The sequence below is a fragment of the Gopherus flavomarginatus genome (genome assembly GCF_025201925.1).
Source record: "Gopherus flavomarginatus isolate rGopFla2 chromosome 13 unlocalized genomic scaffold, rGopFla2.mat.asm SUPER_13_unloc_3, whole genome shotgun sequence".
Taxonomy (NCBI): Eukaryota; Metazoa; Chordata; order Testudines; family Testudinidae; genus Gopherus; species Gopherus flavomarginatus.
In genome coordinates this window covers 2153925-2167578 of record NW_026114611.1, presented here as the reverse complement: position 1 = coordinate 2167578, position 13654 = coordinate 2153925, and the positions used below count along the sequence as shown (strand labels likewise).

Below are 13654 nucleotides of genomic sequence, written 5' to 3'. Positions count from 1 at the left end.
GGGGTTTTGGTTGGCTAGTTCCCAGTTCCAATTGATGGGGGAAGGGCCAATGGGAAATCAGGACCCAGAGACTGACAGTCCCCAGGGGCAATGGGGAGAGGCCAAAGCTCCAAGTTAGCTGGACTGACAGGCCAGACAGTGTAATGAGGGAGTCACCAGGCCAGGGGGTCCCATCCTCTGTGTGAGCTGGAACTGCCTGGGCCAGAGCGGGGTGGAGCTAAGGAGAGAGCAAGAGCCCGAGAAGAGCCAGGGAGCAGAGCTGCACCAGCCAGGGAGAACCAGGCAGATCTGTGCTGGGAGTCGAGCCGCAGCAGCACGAGCCATAGAAGCTGCCCAGGGAGCAGATCTGTGCTAGGAGAAGAGCTGCAGCAAGCGAAGCCAGAGGAGCAGCCCGGGGAGCTGGAGGCAGAGCCGCAGCAGCACTGGGGCTGGAGGTGGGTGCAGTGAGCAGTGTGGGAGAGTGAGGGGGACCCTGGGCAGAAGGCCCAGTGCAAGGAGATGCCACCCATCAAGAGATCCCCTACATGGGGGCTGACACTGGGAACAAGGGGCCTGTCACCTAGAGCATGTGGCCACTGCCAGAGCAAGTGTCCAGCCTGTGGTGTCCCTGCAGCACAGCCAGGGCCTGGGAAGGAGGCCTGGGACATGTGAGGGAGAGACTGTGACCTGCCCTGACCCTCCAGAGACACTGGTTGTGATCTCCCTGCACCACAGAACAGGGTAACATGTTTTCCTTTAATCTTTCCTTATGTTTTACATTGATTGCTGGGTAATAAATGATGTTTGCTTGAAGCAATGCAATGAGGAGTGGGTCAGGGAAGTGCCCAGAGTGGAGACACTGTAGTCCTGTTCAAGTGATCATGACAAGATTGGGGGTCAAACAGTGATGAGCTGCCAAAATCTTAACAAACGGCTCCCTATAAACATTTTTGATTTAAGGTGGGGGGGGGAGCAGGGGAGGGGCTGGGGCAGGGGGAGACATACTCATGGGGCAAGGGGCCCCTGCAGGGGCTGTGGAAAATTGCCTCCCCCCCAGCAGCCCTGGAGCTTGCAGCCCCATCCCGCTTACCTTGCCTGCAGCTCAACGCATCAGAATGACTCAGAAGCTCAGCTGAGCTACCCAGCTGGTGCTGGTAGCTGGTCACACTGCAGCTGGTGGGAAACGGAGGAGGGGCTGGGGGAACCTCAGCCTCCCCAGCTGTGAATCCTGAGAACAACAGGATGGTCCAGCCTGCAGACCAGAGTTCTTTGCCCATCCCCTGGCCCTTTAACAACCGGTTCTCCACAGAGGTCTAATTTTAGCAACCGGTTCTTGGGAACTGGCTCCAGCTCACCACTGGGGTCAAACCCCCCAGGATTCCTGGGCCCAGCCTTGTTGGGGTTATGAGGACTCTGCCACAGATGAGAGTAGAAAGAGCGTCCTTGGGGTCAGGCAGGCCTCTGGGTAAGGGGGTGGGGACTTAGAACCTTTCTCTGGCCAATTGCACCACGGTCACGTATAAACCAGGGAAGTTCTCCACAATAGCTGGACCTGAACCCCCTGTACACTTGTACTCTGTCCTCATTGCTTCTCTGTCTCTTTTCCCCTCATCTCTGCTGCTCCCCTTCTGAGCTTTCTCTGCACCTGGCCCCACAGCACTTCCTGCCAGCCAGAGACTGCTTGTTCTAGGCCTGCTCCTGTGGATGTGGCCTCTCTCCTGATTCTGAGGAAAGTAACCTTTCCAGGAAATGGCCATGGCTTCTGGGAATCAGCATGTGGCTGGTGGACAGTACCAGGAATCATTTGGCTCCTGGCACACAAGGCCACTTAAAAGCTGAGCACCCAGACAGGGGCTTGAACCCTGGACCCTCAGATTAAGAGTCTGATGCTCTACCAATTGAGCTACCTGGGCTTATTCAAGCCATATTTACCACAAGAGCGAGCAGATACGCAAACGAGAGGCAAAAAAATTCCCAGGAACCCCTCCTCTTTTTCTACACAGCCCCTGCCTGTCAGCCTCCTCCTCCTCCCTCCTGTGCCTCAGTGTGACTAAATCTCCACACCTAGGCAGCTGGTCCATCCGCTGCACCCCAATCCCCCATACCTGAGCCTCCCTGCCAAACCCTGCACCTGGCTCCATAGAATTAAGTCTCACATGTCGCTGGGAACTCGACTTCTTGTGCCCAGAGAGTCTCAGCCCCGCTCAGCAGATGACCTGAGAAACACAATGTCCACTTTTTCCAAAGAAGTGCTTGGAGGGGTTTTTCTCATGTGGCCTAATGGGTAAAGTGTCTGAGTGAGGATCAGAAGATTGATGGTTTGAGTCCCTTGGTTTTTGTGTTTCTGCAGTTTTACTGTTGTGCTGAATGTCCTGCTCCCTTCAGGGCTGGAACCTCTTCTTAGCCACTCAGGCCAATGCTCTGGCTTCAGCTAGAGCCCGGGAACGAGTTGGGGGTTGGGTGTCACAAAGGCTGGGGCAGGAGCCCCAGGTGCTTCCAGTCTAGCCTTTGCCATTCCTGACTTGCCAAAGAAAATGGGCGGCTGCCCGGGATGGCGTGTAGAGCAGTTTCCCTCTTCCAAATGTGCGCCTGTCCCTGTGCTTGAGGGGGTTGGTAAATAGCACCTTGGGAGCCTGGGTGTTTCTCTGCTTCTCACCAGCTGGGGAAAAGCCTCTTGGGGTAAAATCTCCTGCCCCACTGCAAAAGTAAGCACTGTGAGTGGGAACAGACAGAGGCCCCACCATGGGGGCTGGCCCTGCTTTCCTACCAACTTGTGATGTTATCCACAGAGCATCAGCAGCTGCCATGCGTGCTGGTGACCTTCAGTGGGTGTTTGGCATGGCAGGGAGCAGCCTGGCTGGGTGTTTTTGTGCCTCTCTGAAGGCCACACGTAGGCATGGTCCTGCCCTCCTCTTGCCCTGACCTCAGTTGCTCTATGGCTTTTAAGCCTTCCCTTGGAGCTGTCAGCACCAGCCGCCTCTGCTCTAGGTGCCCAGAGGAGGAGAGGTGTGTGGGGTCACTTTTACAGATGCCCCTTCCCTGGTACTGCCATTGCTCAGCTGCACAGAGGAGTTTTCATCCCCAATCCGTGCCTAGCAGCCCTCTGGCACCATTCCTGAGGGTCACCCTGCCTTGCTCTTTTCTTACCATGTTGGGAAAGACAGCTCTCATGGTTAAAGGTCAGGTGGGCCAACTAGGGGCACAAGCGCCTTCTGTGTTTTCCTACTGCAGAGCCCAAGCTCAGGAACTCACCTTGGGTGCAGGCACTGCTGTGCTCCCAGAAAACAAGCTACTCCTGCACCAAGAGGGATGAAAGGATCTGTCAAAGCCTTGGGTTAAACCAGGGACCTTTAAATCTCCAGTCTAATGCTCTCCCAACTAAGCTACTTCAGCAGCTGCGTAGTAGTATTTTGGCCTGTTGCTTCTCTGTCTGGGATGTTTTTGTCAGCAGTTGAACACAAAAAGGACAGGAAAATGAATGGCTGCTCCACACCCTCACTGGAGGAACCCAACGCCCTTAGCTGTGGTGAGTAAGAAGTGTCTGTTGGCTGACAGGGCCTGTCCCCCAGGAGCTGGAGCAGCAGCTGCCGTCTCCCCCTGGGCTCCAGGCTGTGGGAAATGCTCATTGCCTGGCTCCATGGGCGGATGCTGCTCCGTGCTCTGCAGAGCGTCTGTATTCCTCTGTCAACCCCCCCGTCTTCACTGAGCCAGTCTGGAAAGGTCCCAAGTGCCCCCTCTGGCCTGGTAGCTGAGAGTCTGTGCAGACATCTACCCTCTGCTAGCCCCACAGGTAGCAGCAGCACCAGACCCCTCAGCACCACAGGGGCACTCAATGCACTTCCTGTGGGGAAATGGTTCCTTGTGGTCCATCTGCTAGAGTGAGAGCCAGGAGAGAGCAGTGTCTGGCTCACCTTGGGGGAGAGAAGAGACTTGATGAGGGCGGATCTCCCTCCGTCCCCCCAGCAATGCTGGTCAGTTTTATTGTCACTGTGATAGTCAGCATTTTCCTTCAGGGCCGGCCCTACAGGGATCTGGAGTCTGGGACAAATCCCCCTTTTCCCCCCGAGGCCTTGCCCCCACTCCACCCCTTCCCCCAAACTCCCACCCCAGTCCCATCTCTTCCCATCCAGCACCATTCGTCTCCCGCCCCCAGCTCTTCCCATCCCTGCCCAGTGCCTCCTGCACTCCACTGAACAGCTGATCACTGGCAAGTGGGAGGTGCTGAAGGGGAAGAGGAGGAGCTTGTCAGCAAGGCCTGTAGTGGGGCAGGGGGAGCTGGCTGCCAGTGGGTGCTGAGCACCTATTTTTTCTCTGTTGGTTCTGCAGCCCCATAGCTCCCATGGAGTCGCTGACTTGGCTTCTTTCGCACTCTAGAGAGAGGAGCAGAACCAGGGCTATGGCTGATCTATGGGGCACTAGGTGAGTGGCAGAGGCTTCAGGTGCTGAGAGTTTGCCTGACCCCTCAGGGACACAGTATGAGGTGGTGTCCCAGGGATCTCTATGAAAGGAGCAGAACAGGATTTACTTGGGGTGGAGAGAGAATTGAGAGTGTCTCAGGGGGTTGTACAGAGGTATTGCCTGGGTGAGAGAGTGGCTAAAACACAGGCCTTACTGTAATCAGGATTCAAACCTGTGCAGGGGAACCCTAGTCGATTTTGTCTCCAACACCTTAACCACTCAGCCATCACAGCTGTGAGCACAAAACTGCCCCAATGCCAGAAAAACTGGTAAAGAATCACAATGTCCAGGCTTGAAGTCATCTGAACTACAGAATTCCCACCGCAAACCTGGCTCCCAAAGCACAGGAGGGATTTGGGGTTTGCTCTCTTTGCTTAGCCATGTGCAGTCACACAGAGAGCTCGTTTAAAAGTCTCCCCTCCCACAGAGCGGGAATGGGAAATGATTCTCAGCTTGAAGCTTGATGTGAATGAGGATGTCTGGGCCACAGGGCCAGGGACTGACCTTTGCTATAGAAACCAGTGACATGTGGAACCAGGCTAAGGAAAATGTTTCCTGGAGTCAATAACTGGAATAGCAGCAGTATTGTGCAGAGAAATGTCTCACAAGAGGAGTCAGCGCATTGGTGGTTCGGTAGGAGAAGTCACAGCTACAGCGGAGGAGGTCTAGCTTTGGTTTCTGGCCAACAAAGGGATGAGTTTTATTGTCTCCAAATTTCAGTAGAAAAATTCAGACCCAAACTGTATGTGGTGGGGGTTCTCTGGTTTCGTTTGTTTTTCTCATTTGAAATGTCCTTGATCATTTTTCTGTGAAAACTGTTTGGACAAGCAAAGGAAGAGTTAGAACAATTACAAATCTCCATGGGAGTGAGAGGGTCTCAAAGCGCCGGGGGAGGCGTGGAGATTTTCATGGAGGGGAGTTGAGGAGATAAATGAGAGGCTTTTGCTCCAGCCGAGGGAGCGGCTTGGCAGGTTCATTTTTACCAAGTGAAACCCCCTCACCACACACACACATACATTGCTCCCCTGCTGCTGCTGCCCCAGCTCAAACCCTGCTGTCACCCCCAGCATGTGACCTACAGCTTCCCACTGACAAAGCCCTTATCTATCAGAGGCAAAATTCCCTCATCTGCCTCTTCTCCCAGCTGAGCCCTCCCACCACAGAGCCCAGGACAACCCTGACCTAGCTATGCTGGGGGTTCGGGCTTAATCTTCAAAGCTGAGCGCAAAACCTTCAGCCGGGGACGTTTCGCTCCCTTCCCACCTCGGCCCAAGCGGCAAAGGAGAAACGGACGAGACACGCCGGCTGGAAGATGCCTCCCTCCCACTTCTCTATAGCCTTCTGTGATGTTATTAATATGAACTGGGACGGTAGAGATCATTGTTGCCACCACTGTTATATATGTGCAGCAAATATTGTGCAAAGGTTGTCGTGTGAGGTGTCTATGACAAGGTTATGATTTGCTGGTTATAATTATGCTGGCTGTATGTGTGTACCATTTTTGTATTTGAAGTTATGAATATGGGCTATGTACTTGTATCTCAAATGTATTTGATTCCAAGTAGCCTCAGTGTCATCAGCCCCCAACTCCTTCAGGAGTCCCTAGCAAAGAGACCCCTCCACCCACAATCCTGGACTCCCTGGGAGGTGCCTCCCACACACACTCCCCAACCCAATGGAGCATCAAGGATTAAAGTGGCATCATCTAGTGTCAGTGGGGTTCAGTGGCTCAGGCCAGATACCTGAGCTGGGGACCCACCCCCATAGCACTGCTCGAGGGTCTGGGCCCGGAGTGTTCACAGCCCCTTCGTTACCCCTCCGAGCCCAGCCAGGCTCCTCACCTGGAATAAAGCAGAAGCGTCCATCGGCCTCGCTGCTGTCCAAGTTCCAGGCGCTGCTGTTGTCCCACAGGAAGCGGGCCGAGCTGCTGGGGCTGGGAGAGGGATCCTCCACCTCCTGCCCTGGGAAGGCTGGAAGGTCCCCACTGACTGGGCAGGGCAATGCCTCCTGCTGGAAATCGGGGCTGGGCTCCTGGGGCCGCTGCTGCCCACACAACAAGCCCCGGAGCCACCCTGCCCGGTTCCGCTCCTGGGCTGGGTCCTGCCTGCCCAGCTGCATCCTGGCCCAGCTCCATTTTGGCCTTGACGGTGCCTCTCCCACCTCGGCGCCTGCACCAGGAGCAGGTTTCCTCTTCCAGAAGGCTGGGCACTTCCACCTTCTGACCCGGCCGAGAGCTCCTTCCCTGCCACTGGGGACGGTCGGGCCGCTCCGCTCCTGGGGAAGATGGCAGCTGCTTCCCACAGGCTCTGGGGCCGCCTGCAGAGCCTTCTTCCTGAACATCCTCAGGTGCCTGGCCATCCTGGAACCGAGCGGGGAGCAGATGTGAGTCTGAGGTCAAGGCAGCCTCTCACTAACCAACTTGTTTGGTCTCTCCCCATCCCTGCCCCAGCCAGAGCAGCTCCTCTCCCCCAACAGGGTGCAGGGAGTGCAAGCTACACACACTAGCAGGAGTTCATTGCATGATCTGCTCCCCCTCAACCTTCCCCCTCGTGATCCCTGGGGCTGCAAAAACGGGGGAGTCTCGTCCTTTTCGAGCACTGGGGTCAGTCACAAAGACCATTGGTCACTTTGGACAAGCAGCTCCATCCTGCCAGCCCAGGACACACTCACGCTTCCTCCCACCCATCCCCTGCCCAGGCCAGAGAAGGAACAGAACCCAGGAGTCCGGACTTCTCCTGGGAAACCATTCCCCACTTCAAAGTCCCTAGACATAGCAAGGCCAGGGATCCTTCATTTCCCATTGATTTCCATGCTCAGCAGCTCACCGGTTCTGGCCCAGCTCAGAGACTCTCAGCCTGGGGAACAGTCTCCCACAAGGGAAGGGTTGGGAGCCCCATTGCTGGGACCTTGCCAAACATGCTGGAGATGGCCCTGGAGAAGCCCCTCCCCGATCTGAGAGTGAGGGGCTCCTGGGGGCTGTTTGCAAATCTAATGTCCTTTGGGAGAGATTCTCTCCCCCTCTTTCTGCCTCTCCCCAGACAGACAGGGGATGCCACCGAGGAACCCTAATGCCACTCACTTGCTCTGGTGATGGAGCGATGGATGGAGGCTGTTCAATGTCATCCCTCGCCCTTCTCCTCACTTTCCAAGCCCAAGACAGGCTGGAGAGGGGGGTGGTGACCTGAGGAGCTACCCTGCCCAGCCAGCAGGCAGGGTGATGACACTGGGCGATCGGCTGGCTGGGAAAACAAGTCTGTCTTATTGCCAGGGAAAGGAGAATCTTGGCCAGCAGCAGGGGGTGCAGAACATCACCCTAGTGCATGGGTGACAGCGCCTCTGGGATCCTGAAATCCCAGCACTTTACACACCTTCCTGGAGCCTCCCAATCCCCCTGGGCTGTTGGGACTGCGCCCCCAACCCTACTGATGAGAAACAAGCCTGGGGAGGGGAAGCTACTGACTCAGGGTCACACCAAGTGTCAGAAGGATGGATGGGACCCAGCAGTCCTTCTTTCCAGGCCCCTTTGCTAACCACTGCTGCACATTCCCTCCCACAGCTGGCAATTACAAGCAGGCCCTCATGGTCGCTCCCCCTGCCTATGAGAGGGAGTGTGCTCCGCTGGAGACACTGGACCAGGGGACTGAGAGTCAGGAGTCCTGAGTTCCATTGATGGGATTTAATACTTTCCCGCTACTGAAAAGTGCTGGGAGACTCTCCCAAACAAAGCTGCTCTGACAGTGCTAAGCAGTATCTGATCATTCAAGGGCGGAGCGCACTGCCCAGGAGGAGGAGGAGTGTTTGGCTCTGGGGTTTCACTTCATCCCAGTCTAGAGAGAGGGGCCCAGCCATGGAGTTTGGCTCAAGAAGACCAATTCTCCAGTTTGTTAAGGGCATTTTGAATTCCAGTCCTGTGCTCCAAAGTGCTTGGTGTCATTTGCAAATTTTAGAAGCATGCTCTCCACTCCATTTTCCAAATCAGTAATGAAAATATTGAATAGTACCAGACCCCGGACTGATCCCTGCCAGACCCAACAGGTACACCCTCTCTGTTGGACAGCCAGACATGGAGAAGGGCTCTTGGAGTCTGGGCTTTCAACCAGCTCTGCACCCACATCACACTGATTGCATCTAGACCACATTTCCCTTGTTTGCTTGTGAGACTGTCCTACGGGACTGTGTCAAAAGCCTTAGTAACACCGAGCTAGATCCCATCTACTGTTTACCTACCTCCACTAGGCCCGGAACCCTGCTGAAGAAGGAAAGAGGATTGGTTTGGAATGATTTGTTCTTGACAAATCCATGCTCACTAGTCCTAAGAACCAAACTATCCTGTTGGTGCTGCTGACAAACTGATTGTTTAAGAATGTACTCCAGTATCTCTCCAGCTATGGCAGTGAGGCGAGCTAGTAAGTCTCAGAGTTCTCTTTGTTCCCTTTTAAAGATAGGTCCTGTCTTGTTGAAGGGTGGGAAGATGTTCTTCTTCAGGGATCTCAGACGAGAACTGGAGCACAACACCTGGTTTGTTAAGGCCACAAAAACAGAGGCAGGAATCTCTTCTCTCCTCCTGGCAAAGAACCCCAGGTACTTGAGAGATAGGGACACACATCCATGAATGGGCTTTAAAAAAGGCAGTGGTTAAAAAGTTTTGCCCCAACCATTTCTTGTTTCCACAGACTAGACATTTTAGCAAACTTTAGAATTCCTTGGTGCTAAACACCGTGAAACTCCCCTTTCTCCTTCACAGAGGGTTTTAACGCCCCTTATCTCACTCAGGCTAAGGACTGCCCAGAGTTCGAGAACTGTCCCTCTTCCCATTGGACAGTTGGGAAGGAGCCTGATTTCCAGAGAAGGGAAGTGACCTACCCAAGGGCCTACACAGCAAGGCAGTGGCAGAGCCAGAAAGAGAAGCCACCGGTCCTGACTCCTGTTCTAACAACCAGGAAACCCCCACTCCCCAGAGGCAGGAATAGAGCTCAGGAATTGAGATGGTGGAGAAATTTAATTGAAACCATTTCTATCAGAAAATTCCATTCAGACTAAACCACTTTCTTTCTCGAAATCAAAATAATTGGGATGAAAGTTCTTTGCAAAAATATTGTGTTGCAAAACAAAAGCATCTCCTGTTTGTCAGAGTGTGTTAAATTCCCTCGTTGCACACAAAGAGGAGACAATTAGATTACAAACATGAGATAAGACGCTTCACTCTGAGCTAAGTAGTTGCTGCTCTTAACAATTTCAAAATAAAAAAAATACAAAGAGACTATTTCAGCTAGTCTATTATGTTATAATTTGCTCTGAGTAAAGGTGATAGGACACCTCATATTATGCACTACCCCTAGTGACACTCTCCAATGGATCCCCATCCTCCACCCACCGTGAGGTAGGTAGAAGCGGATCATTATTATCCCCACTTGAAAGAGGGAGAAGCTAAGGCTGAGAAAGGAGAATTGACTTGTCTTAGGTCACACAGCCAGCCAGTGGCAGAGTTGGGAATAGGACCCAAGAGCCCTGATTTTCAAACTAACCATCAGATCTTGAATTTCAAACATTAACTGACTTGAAGTGTTCTCAAATGAGCTGCAGACCAACACTGCACAGTAATTATTCAGCAAATATTTTAGCAGAACTGCAAAGTTAGAGAGAATCATGAACTGCTCAGAGACTATTAATGCACCGAAGCAGCAGAATTCATCAAACATATAACTGGTTCTGACTTATTTCCTTGGTCTTCAAAGAGAGCAACAAGGACCTGAGTCTCCTCCCTGTCAATAACCCCCTGCTCAGCCAATCAGGGTAGAGACTGAGGAAGGGAGGCCGAGGGTTTTCACCAGAGAGCCCAAAGGATGGCCCAGGTCACCGGTGGAGATCACTGCCCGAGCACTATTTCAGCTCCACATTTCTGGGTGGACCTCCCACAGTGTGTGCTGCCTAGCACTCCCCCGCAACACACACACACACACACACACCACTCCTAGTGTTGGGAGGGGAACAGGTGAAAGGACAAAACAAGAAAGAGACAAAGAGAAAGGAGGGAGGGATGGATGGAGAAAAAGGTAAAACACAAAGGACAAACCCTAATGTCCCCAGTGATTCTAAGGGACAAAATCCCAGGTGCAGAATAAAATTCTGCGTCCTTAAACTTGTATTTTCCATGCCTAGATTTCAACTGTCAACAGATTGATTAGACTGAACAAGTTTCAAACCTCGAAGAGGCTCTTACCTTCTAAACAGGGACATCTGTTTTCTAGTAAAATCAGGAAAAGGGAAGGAGAAAACTCAAAAGAGGTTCCTCCTGGCGCTCACATCCGTGAACCCGAATTCTCTCTCAGTCCTCAAAGAGAGACCTGGAGAAGGAGACTTGCTGAAGCAAAGCCACAGGGGTCTCTGAGGTTTCCCTGGCCCTTCGCCCCTGTCCTGCCTGGCTGATGTTGCATCTTTCTGTGAGGTCACCACCTGCCCACCACCTTTGACCAATAGTCTGAGGCCCTGCAAAAGGCCTTTGTGATGTCACTGCCACACCCCTCCTTTGCTGTGCTAATGTCCTGCCCCTGGCCAGGCACTTTGGAGGTTTGAGCTACTCCCTGTAGACCACCCCACTCAAGGAGCATTCATTCTAGGAAGCAAGCCGGCTAGACAGTAACACATCAGATGCTGCTCCCAGCGCTACACTCAGTTTTTCAGAAATTAGTCAACTTTATGGCCAGAAGAGACCATTAGAGCATCTAATCTGACCCCCTGCATATCGCAGGCCTCCTGTATGACACAATAGCTACTTTTGGGGCAAACACATTCCACAAAGGCATCTAGTTTTCATTAAATGACATCAGGAGATGGCAAATCCACCACTTTCCTTGGTAGCTTGTTCCAGTGGTGAATCATCCTCGCTGTTGCATATTTGTGTCTTACTTGTAATATGAATTTGTCTCTTTTCACCTTCCAGCCATTGGGTCTTGTTATGCCTTTCTCTGCTAGATTAAAAAGCCCTCTTATACCCAATCTTTTCTCTCCATTAAGGCCCTTCAACACTTCAATTAAGTCACCTTTCAATCTTCTTTTGGTAAGCTAAACAGGTTGAGCTCGTTCAATAGCTCACTAGAAGGCATTTTTCTCCAGCCCTCAGAACATTTGTTGGCTCTTTGCTCATCAGAATCCTGAACCCCAACTGGATGTGGTTCTTGTTCTTCTGCACAACATAGCTCCTAGAGAAGAGGGATCTGCAAATGCACATTCATATGATACCTTTGTTTAATTGATGAAAACATAAACTAGACACTAAGAGGATTGGAACTGATTTCAGCTGATGGACAGCTTCGCTAGGTTTTTATGCATATGGACAGTGAAATGTTGAATGTTTACATTCATATCAAGCCCCCTCGTATAGTGGAGCTCCTGAACATAATGGAGAATGGAAATGAAAATGTTTTCCTTTTTTTTAAAAAAAGAAAGAAATTTATAAAAAAACATTGGGGTTTGAACTGAAGACCACATGAGCTGTAATCAAACACTGTACCACTGAGTTATACCCTCATGACAACAGGGGCATGGAATTGTGATCTCCAGGACTTTGAAGGACAAACCCTGCTTCATCGATGTCCTTTGCCATTCCCAGACCACAGATGGTTTTAAAAATGGGGTTTTATTAAACTTCTTAAATGTGGTAAACACCACAGCTTGCACACCCACCGATATAGCTTCTCCCACTGACATAGCTGCCACCTCTTGGGGAAGTGAATCAACTACACCCACAGGAAAACTCCCTCCCCTAAGCATAGAGCAGTGGTTCTCAAACTATGTCAGGACCCTAAAGTGGGATGTGACCCTGTTTTAATGGGGTTGCCAGGGCTGGCATTAGACTTCTTGGTGCCTGGGGCTGAAGCCAAGAGTCTGAGCCCCACCGCCCAGGGCTGAATCCCTCAAGCTCTGGTTTTCGCCCTCCCCGAACTGGGGCAGGGCTCAGGCTTTGTCTCTGCTCAGTGCGGAGAGGCTTGGTCCCTCTTTCCAGGGCCATGTAGTAAGGTGTTTTTCAGCAGAAGGGGGTTGCAGTGAAAGGAAGTTTGAGAAACCCTAGCATAGAGCCTCTGAATTTGTCTAGACTTGGCTCCCTGTGATACCATGGGTAATCAGACACTGAAAATACAGCCATGGAGACACCACACACCAATCTTGCCTAGCAGGCAAGAATCAAACCTCCATAGAGAGATGCCTGTTGTTTTTAAACCCATCTCCCTAAGCACTCAGCCACAACCACTTAACAAAGGGGCTTTTCTACACTATGGTTCTGGTCTCACTGAAGGGTCATTTCCAATTGTTTGCTCAGACCAGCATTAGGGAAAATGGTGCCCTGGGCAAAACTTGTACTTTGGCACTTCCCCATTGCCCCTGAATGATCCCCACTCCCCCTTTACTGCTAGCTCCTGCACGCCCAACCCTTGCACCTCCTTCACCCCTAACTCCTGCCCCCTCCTGTGCCCTTAACTCCCCGTGCCACCAGCCATTGCCCCTCTTCTGCAGCCCCTTCACATGGTTCCAGTGCTGGGGGCCCCGCAGTTGTTTTCTCTTTCCCTGGGCTTTGGCATCACTAGCCCTGCTTAGCAAGTAGGGTTCAGTGGTTCCCAAAATGTGGGGCATGACCCCTAGCAGGACACAGAGGAACATTCTTGGGGGCACCTCAGGGCCGGAGCCAGCCCCCATGGAGGAAGCACTATTCAGCTTCACTCTGTCCCAGCTCTTCCCCAACCCCACCCTTATCCTGGGGCTCTGGCTTCCAGCTTGGCCTTGACCCCCTTACCCATCTGCACCTCTCTCTCCAGCAAGCAACACCCCCACTCCCAGCCTCCGTTCTTGACCGCGGCTTCCAAGGGTCCACAGCCATGGATAAGAGGGCAGAGTGTGAAATGTTTGGGGCCCACTGCTTTAGGGTGATGTTCTCAATCACTTCTACAAAGTCCAATAAAAGCTATTCCTCACCCACCTACCCCTCCATCAGGACAGACTAGGTATGTTCTGCTGCCCTTCACTCATACAGGAAGGATAATAACATTTAATTCCATTCAATCCTAAAGTGATTTGTAACCCACCACCAGCCAAAACTGGTCATTTTGGGAAAGCAGCCCCATGATGCTGCATACCTAGGCAGAGTAGGTGTACCTGTGCAAACACGGTCTGTTCCTGAATTCTTTCCCCCAGCTCCTCACTAGATGTAAGGGGGGGAGCTCAT

General features: G+C 52.4%; 1 protein-coding gene and 1 non-coding gene across 2 annotated transcripts in view; both read right to left on the bottom strand.

Annotated features, from left to right (window-relative positions):
• The window catches only part of LOC127041591 (uncharacterized), a 592831-nt gene that overhangs the window by 150170 nt on the left and 429007 nt on the right, over positions 1–13654 (bottom strand). The window contains exon 12 of the mRNA XM_050935616.1: positions 6279–6796. Within this exon, the coding sequence (XP_050791573.1) occupies positions 6279–6796 (518 nt within the window). The remainder of the gene's footprint in view (positions 1–6278; positions 6797–13654) is intronic.
• Positions 1820–1892, bottom strand: TRNAK-CUU (transfer RNA lysine (anticodon CUU)). Its single transcript has one exon. It is a non-coding gene; the product is annotated as a tRNA-Lys (tRNA).